The sequence below is a fragment of the Elaeis guineensis genome, chromosome 12 (assembly GCF_000442705.2).
Source record: "Elaeis guineensis isolate ETL-2024a chromosome 12, EG11, whole genome shotgun sequence".
NCBI lineage: Eukaryota > Viridiplantae > Streptophyta > Magnoliopsida > Arecales > Arecaceae > Elaeis > Elaeis guineensis.
Genome location: NC_026004.2, coordinates 8617628 through 8624835, shown reverse-complemented (window position 1 = coordinate 8624835; position 7208 = coordinate 8617628). Strand labels below are relative to the sequence as shown.

At 40.0% G+C, this 7208-nt stretch overlaps 2 protein-coding genes across 5 annotated transcripts; one reads left to right on the top strand and one right to left on the bottom strand.

Annotated features, from left to right (window-relative positions):
• The first annotated feature begins 1437 nt into the window (after positions 1–1437).
• LOC105037211 (anamorsin homolog) lies at positions 1438–3864 on the top strand. 2 transcript variants are annotated; one of them, XM_010912900.4, is made up of 8 exons: positions 1438–1688; positions 1816–1966; positions 2450–2613; positions 2708–2812; positions 2914–3073; positions 3166–3302; positions 3403–3477; positions 3609–3864. In XM_010912900.4, exons 2-8 carry the CDS (start codon positions 1822–1824, stop codon positions 3645–3647), a joined length of 825 nt encoding a protein of 274 aa, XP_010911202.1. In that variant the 5' UTR covers positions 1438–1688; positions 1816–1821; the 3' UTR covers positions 3648–3864. The 2 variants fall into 2 exon arrangements, with proteins under 2 accessions (XP_010911202.1, XP_073102393.1); XM_073246292.1 differs by having other exon boundaries at positions 1439–1688; positions 1797–1966.
• Positions 3808–6967, bottom strand: LOC105037212 (protein COFACTOR ASSEMBLY OF COMPLEX C SUBUNIT B CCB3, chloroplastic-like). 3 transcript variants are annotated; one of them, XM_073246293.1, is made up of 3 exons: positions 6840–6967; positions 6686–6726; positions 3808–4460 (listed from the first exon to the last, which is right to left on the bottom strand). In XM_073246293.1, exons 1-3 carry the CDS (start codon positions 6895–6897, stop codon positions 3936–3938), a joined length of 624 nt encoding a protein of 207 aa, XP_073102394.1. In that variant the 5' UTR covers positions 6898–6967; the 3' UTR covers positions 3808–3935. The 3 variants fall into 3 exon arrangements, with proteins under 3 accessions (XP_073102394.1, XP_073102396.1, XP_073102395.1); XM_073246295.1 differs by having other exon boundaries at positions 3808–4461; positions 6705–6726; XM_073246294.1 differs by having other exon boundaries at positions 6692–6726; positions 6840–6966.
• Between the last annotated feature and the right edge of the window lie 241 nt (positions 6968–7208).

The window sequence follows — 7208 nt, the reverse complement described above, 5'->3', positions numbered from 1 at the left end:
TGGTACCAGCTAATGAAAATGTCATGTAGAATGCAGCAAAATCCATGTTATTGTTAGTAATATCTTGATGCTGGACAATTCCGTTCCTTTGATATTTCCAGGAAGGCAACCTGGTGTATTTGATATTTATTGGTAAGATATTGTGTTAAAATTTCCTTTTCCCTATTTGGAATGGGCGGCTTGGAAGCAGAACCGGCTTTCTTGAGTTTTCTTATAGCACACACTGTTCATCTCCAAATTCGAATTCAAATTTTGTCCTATAGTTAGTTCTAAAGTTCTTAGAAACTTTTAGATCGTTAAACTTAGCCCACAAAGATAGCGAATAAAAATTCTAAACAGTTCCGTTTCTACGATTTTTCCAGGAAAGCAATCTGCTGTACTGGATGTTTGTTGGTAAGACACCACGTTAGAAGTTCTTTTCCCTCTCTGTGGTGTGATGGGTGGCTTGTAAGCAATAGCCGACTTTCTTTCCTATAAAGAATTTTATACACTGTTCATCTCTAAATTTGAACTCAAATTTTGACCTATATTTAGTTCGAAAGTACCTAAAAACTTCGAGATCATTAAACTTAGCCGCGAACAAAAATTCTAAACAGTTCTTTATAGCGTATGATCGCTTTGCATGGTTCATGCTTACCATGTGTTTAATGCTTTTTCCTCTTTAAGAACATGCGCAACGATGTTGGTAATGTCTTCTGACTAATAAATTATCTCCGTTTCACAGTCCAACCAATAATTTCTTGCTTACATGGCATCATATAAAGGGCTTGTATGGCGCACCCTGTGGAGCTGTTTATGGAATTTTTATTCAAAAATTGCCGTTATAGGACCAATTATTGGTTGGTCCCACAACACCGGCGTCTCGACCAGGTCCAAAGCGTTGAGCGTTGCCATTTTTATGGTTGATGACCCCGGATCCACGTCTCCGGTCTCGCAATTGCTGGAAGGAAATCACGTGTTCCCCGTCTCATAAGACACCAAGCGGGCCTACGCCCATAGCTCCTACGAAAGATTATTTCTATGCGGCACCGTTTGATCTCATGGAAAGCATCCCTCGGAACCCATCCGCGTAGCCTCCTTGTCTCTGGTATTTTCCGTCGCCATCACGTCCTTCGTTTAGCTCCACTGCTCCTTCCACGCGTCAGGTATTGATTGGCTCAATTTTGAGAGTGCCCGCCCACCAGACATGCCACGCTGGTGCAGACGCGATCCCCATGCCCAACACGCGTCCACTCCTTCCACGTGCCTCATTCTAGATCCCGTGGTCCAACGAATCTGCACCGTTGGATAGCCGCCCTCGCACCGAGGTCGCACTCTTCACCGCGGGATTTGACCCGAATAAGGGTAGGTCAGCCCGACGTCATCCTGGACGCTACCGTCCCAGCTCCCAAATATAAATAAATAAATAATTATATAAACGTGGAGGCCAAGCCGGCCCCAGAGCAGCCGTAGGTGTTCTTCTCGAGTCCACGGTTTCTCGGTGCCGTTCCGTCTCTCTCTCCCTCTCTCTCTCTCTCTCTCTCTCTCTTAAATTTTTAGGAACTCGCGGTAATTACTTCTCATAAGAAAGGAGATTTCTAGGGTTTCTCTCTTTGTCGGTGAGGGCGGCTGGGATCGGGCATCTCTCCGCGGGTACGACAAGAAATCTCCTGTGAACTCTCGGTCTTTAATCGTCGAAATCGTTTCAGGTGAGCAGATTTAACCCGTCTCCGGGGTTTTTGATGATCTGTTCTTTTGGGAGTTTGTGGTTTGATGATTATGTACCTAATATTTATGGAGATTTCATTTGATTTCAGCGAATCTTTTGATCTGTAGGACGCCATGGCGGCGAAGAGCGGAGCGCTTCTGTTGACGGACGATGCGATCTTCCCCGTCCGCGCGGGTCTGTCTGTGATAAAGAATCTTGAGAGCGAAGTGGTTGTAGAAGATGATGATGTCGTTGTTATTACTCAATGCGGTTCCCTGGGTAATCATTGCTTCGTTTCTCTTTTTTCCATCTGCAATCGTTAAAAGTTAGTATTTTGCTATCTTATAATAATAAAGTTGATGATAGTTACGATAATTTCATGTTTAGACCTCAGATTTGTTGGGGAAACTGTTATCTGGAGCTAGTTTTTTCTAATTAGATTCAAGAAACACGTTAACCGTTAGGCAATAATTTATATGCATTAAAATTTTTTAAAAATTTAGGCATAGATCGGGACCACTTTTGTCACTTTTGTACATGACATTTCGAATTCAGATGATGACGCTTGTTGGCTATTTTTTGCCCATTTTTTGAGTAAATTTTGTAATTTACTGGGTTTCTGGTTGATTGGAAATGTAAATTCTAATCATATGGTTGATAAAAGAAACAGGTTCTTCTATTAAGCATCTGAGTTTTAAGATAATTTGCTTGTATGATTGTTATTTTGTTGTTCTACATGTAAACTTGATGTTTTGGCAACAGGAGGAAAGTTGCCAATTGAGTCAGGGTCTTTGGATGTTGTTGTTTTGGTCTGGAAGGCACCTGAACTTGTTGGAGAACAGTGGCTTGAAGAGATCTACAGAGTGTTGAAGCCAGGTGGGAGCATCATAGTACAGACCCCTTTGCCTTCTACTGAACAGGATAAGGTATCTGCATGTTTCATGGTTGACTTCGTTCTGTTTGTTGTTTGATGAATACTTCATGCCACTGTTAAGATGATAAAAAATGATTTTTTTGCAGCTGAATTCTACACTTGAGCGCAAATTACTCATATCAGGATTCTTGATAGTGCAAACTTTAGAATTGAAGTCTTTATTATCTCATGAGGATGTTCAATCTGTAACGGTGAGCAAAACATTTATACCTAAAAAATATGCCAGTTTCATTTCTTAGTTATGCCCGTTGTGATGTACCTGAAACCTTGAATTCTTCCAATATTTTTGCAGATTAAGGGCAAGAAGGCATCTTGGTCATTAGGGTCATCTTTCCGCATTAAAAGAGCAGTAACGACTGTTCCCAAGATTCAAATTGACGATGAATCAGATCTTATTGATGAAGATAGTCTCTTGACTGAGGAAGACTTGAAGAAACCACAGCTACCACCTGGTTCAATTCACAATCCCAGTATACCTGGTTACATATCTTCTGATGATTCTTTTTGTTAAAGAAGATGTTAACAGTTATTTGATCCTGTGCAGTTGGAGATTGTGAAGTTGGAAGCACAAGGAAAGCTTGCAAGAACTGTGTTTGTGGTCGAGCTGAGGCAGAGGAGAAAGTGCAGAAGCTGGGGCTGACCGCAGAGCAGATCAACAATCCTCAGTCTGCATGTGGCAATGTAAGTAGCAACGACAAGCTAAGTTATAATTGCTAACAATGGCATCCTCATGATGTCTGGTGTACCAACACAATCTTGCTTTGTGATGTTAATCCTGCAGTGTGGACTTGGGGATGCATTCCGGTGCAATGGCTGCCCTTACAGAGGTCTTCCTCCATTCAAGTTGGGCGAAAAGGTAACAACCAATTATGGGTTGTTCCGTTGTTGTTCCGCACTCCATTTATGGATTTATGTTTGGTTATGCCTACACAGAGATGCAAAATAGCTTGTTGGTTATGCTTTTCTAATGCATGTTCTTGATTGCAGGTTTCCTTAACTGGTAACTTTCTTGTGGCTGATATATGATGGTTGAGAAGAGCCAGCATGGACCATTTCCATCAAAAAGAGAAGAGCCAGCATTGAAGTAGAATAATTTACTTTGTCAACATTTCTTTTTTTTGTTCTGACGGTTAGATCATTGGTTGTTTGTCTTGCACTGAAAGAAGAATCAAACTGATAGAAAAGATTGAGTTGGACAGACTTTGTTCTCAATGAATTAAGATAATCAAAATTTGGTTCATCAGTTTACAACACTTTGTATTGGCACTCTGTGTGAGCAATTTTCAATAACATCCTTGCATACACATCTACTGTCTAAACTTGTTGAGACAGGAGCACAAGTAACCCTTGAGGGCCGACTAATATTTCGTTTAAGAAGCTAATCAATCCAAACCAGACCACAGGGGTTACATCCACCCCACCAAGAGGAGGTATCAGCTTCCTTGTGATTCTGAGTAGTGGTTCTGTGGGTGCATAGGCAATGACATATGGGAACTTCCCCACTGGGAGCTTTGGATACCAAGACATAACTATTCGTGCGATAAATAAAAAGCCAAATGCTGAAAGGAAGGGGCCTGTGATCCCAATTGCCAACTTTGCTGTATATGGGTCTAGATCTGCTACTACCAAAGCCTGCGAGTAGTCGGAGATGGTTGTCTGTAAGCTCTCAGGTACAAGCAGTTCCAGTGTTTGCAGGCATCTGGATAAATCTGGACCAATGGCCAAAGCATCACAAGATGATTGCATTCCACTGAACATTGTGATACCAAGCAGGCAGCAGGCACTTGTGTTCCTTGAAGTGCGCCATAATTTGCTGCTTCTTAAGCCTTCTGTAAATCCCTGTCGATTATAATGTCAGCAATTCATCAGTATGTGTTCCTAAAGTAAATTTCAGCAACTCAGAAAAATAAGTTTCTACAATGCAAAGCAAGGTGATTTGAAAAGGGACCATTTGAAATGTGCTGTGAACCATATGCATACACCAAGAGGTGAGGGCTGACTGCAGACACGAACTTTCAAACAAATTATGGAGCGAGCAGTTTCATCAACATCTATGAGCTCACACACAGCACTATGATCTTGTCCCCTCCAGTTACTGAAGCCAAGCCCAAGTCTTTTGTTTATATTATTGTAAATGGTTATACACCACAGTCAACAGCATAAATGCCGGTATAGCCATACAGTCATTATACCAACGTAGTTCTACATCATGAAGAAAACCAATCATGCCATTGAGATCTCCCCATATTGGTCAAACAATCAGCTGCAACATCTCCTTGTCTATATACATGTATTTTGTACTCCCTGATAACCTGCGAAAAGGGCAAAATTAACGTGCCTCACCAGTCTAATTCATCACCAAGGGATTTTGTTACCCAGACCAAGTATGCTTTAAATCATTTTTTTGTGAATCCCCCTCCAACACCCGAAACATAAAACTTTGATGGCCATCTTTATGCAAAAATTGGAGAAAGGGAAACATAATGGAACTGTTTTTGTTGTTGCAGAGTTGGCCTTACAACTGTAACTAGAGAGAAGCAGAAGCAAAGCAGTGTTTGATGTACTTCAAAAGGTGGCTTACTTGCTACTTCCTTTCAAGTTCAAGCTGATTAACAACAGCAGCATTCTTGAACCAAAGCAATCCCATGCAATTTGACGTTGTTGCTAAGGTCATAGGCACAACACGGGACAAACAACCAGATTTACAGAGTATTACAAAGTAAGTCCTATTTGAAGAGTGACCAGACAAAACCCATTGCCTGGTCCCAAAAGCACCAGTCTGAGCCCCTAAAATCCACCTTCTTTCTACTAATAATTGAAATTAGCTTCCTTTCAATCAATTGCCTTGGAAACCTTAATATTTTTCGCCTTCAAAGCCATTAACTGTAAAAAGAAAAGAGACCCACTTAATCATGCGTTTATACAATATGAACTTGCTTCTATTCAGAAAAGTGGATGAACAAGTTTCTTGATCTAACCAAGTATACCAAAGCACTCCATGCTCATCTCCCACAACCATAACAATTTCAGCATAATTCCAGGGGCTGAACAAGCTTATAAAGATTATTATAGTCTTAAACTTAGAAAAACTCTTTTCTCCTCTCTCTTTCTCTCTCTCTCTTTTTTGATGATTTTTTTTTCCTTTAGTATGGGGACATGATGATGCCCAGTGATGGTGGTGGCGATAATTCTCGATATTCATTCAATTGAGAATTCCCGAGTTCCATGTCATGTCAAGTTAAAGTAAAAAAAAAAAAAAAACATTAATGTAATCAAATGTAATTGCAATCGTCAAGCAAAAGTAGATAAGTGCAAAAAAATAACAGATGAAACATCAGGAGATCCAGTGGCTCCGATAAATAAAACAAAAATATGATTGATGGCCAGTTATTGGTCCTGAGATATAAGTTAAAGCCTGAAATTATCTCAAGCATGGAAATATAACCTGCATGAAAGGCCCCATTCAATTCATCCATGAATGGCTATGGGAACTAAGGCCACGTACTGAGCAAGCATCTTTAAAAGCTTAAACAAGAAAAGGAAATAATTTGAACCTTCCTTGATGAAGTATGACACGAGGAGAGAACCCTCTAGTCCAACCTATCAACCTTTTTCTTAACCCCGTTTAAACACATCAGGTGTTGAAATCCCAATCCACACCGTTGTAAGTTTTTGCAAGATCAACAATATCCACCACTCGTTGGAAATTGCACCCACTTTGTCAATAAATTCTTTATCATTTTCAGTTTAGAGAACTCATTGCCAATTCCAAGCTTAAGTTAGCTTTGACCTTAATTAATATGGAACCTTATCTCAAGAATTTGCAAGATAAACTAAAAGCAATGGAAACTTTCAAGCCCATAGCAAATATGTTCAGAAACTCAATATTGAGTGATACTAATATGGAAATCTAATCCTGATAACTGCAATCATCTACCGAAGTCTTAAGGTAATGTGTGCAAACATTCCAACTTTTAGCTCAATCATAAGAAGTTCCATACAACAACCAAATATTATAACTTCAGAGAGATGGAATGTTACGTGAGTTGGAACCAAGAACGCACACTTACAGAAAGTCTTTCCGAGCCGATTCCATGCAAGAATCCTGAAAAAAGAAAAAAAAAAGTTGAGAGAAAAAAAAAAGAGGATCACATGACCATGAGAAGTAACAACAGTTAGACAATTAGTGGGGCAAAACTATAAAGAGGAGAGGGTAACCTTTTGTTTGAAGGCGACAAGGTTGGAAACGAGGGACCGAGGTGTAGGGAAGCGCCATGGGGAAAGAGAAGCCTTCCCTTATCCAATCGTTCTGAGGAAGGAGATAAAAGGATACTATTATGGTAGATAATTTCGCTCGACTCACCATATAACCCGCACCCGATAATGAATCGGGTGGAGCCGGGGCTGTAAATGGATCGGATCCATCTAGAATCCGACCTGCTCCGGAACTTGATTCTTGAAACCTTGATAAAATTGCAAATTAATATTCTTTTTATATTTTTAACTTGTTACCCTTTTTTTTTCAATTTGTATTTTAGAAATAAAGTAGTGAAAGTTCTACATTTTATTAGTTTTCAATTTAAGTGC

What these genes read in the sequence shown, in the direction of transcription:
- LOC105037212 (XM_073246293.1), bottom strand. Translation starts at nt 6,897, where the DNA reads ATGGCGCTTCCCTACACCTCGGTCCCTCGTTTCCAACCTTGTCGCCTT. An exon ending in TTGTCGCCTTCAAACAAAAG is followed by an intron (nt 6,727 to 6,839) that starts GTTACCCTCTCC and finishes TTCTTTTTTCAG; the next exon opens with GATTCTTGCATGGAATCGGC. An exon ending in CGGAAAGACTTTCTGTAAGT is followed by an intron (nt 4,461 to 6,685) that starts GTGCGTTCTTGG and finishes TATAATCGACAG; the next exon opens with GGATTTACAGAAGGCTTAAG.
- LOC105037211 (XM_010912900.4), top strand. Translation starts at nt 1,822, where the DNA reads ATGGCGGCGAAGAGCGGAGCGCTTCTGTTGACGGACGATGCGATCTTC. An exon ending in TACTCAATGCGGTTCCCTGG is followed by an intron (nt 1,967 to 2,449) that starts GTAATCATTGCT and finishes TTTTGGCAACAG; the next exon opens with GAGGAAAGTTGCCAATTGAG. An exon ending in GAAACCACAGCTACCACCTG is followed by an intron (nt 3,074 to 3,165) that starts GTTCAATTCACA and finishes GATCCTGTGCAG; the next exon opens with TTGGAGATTGTGAAGTTGGA.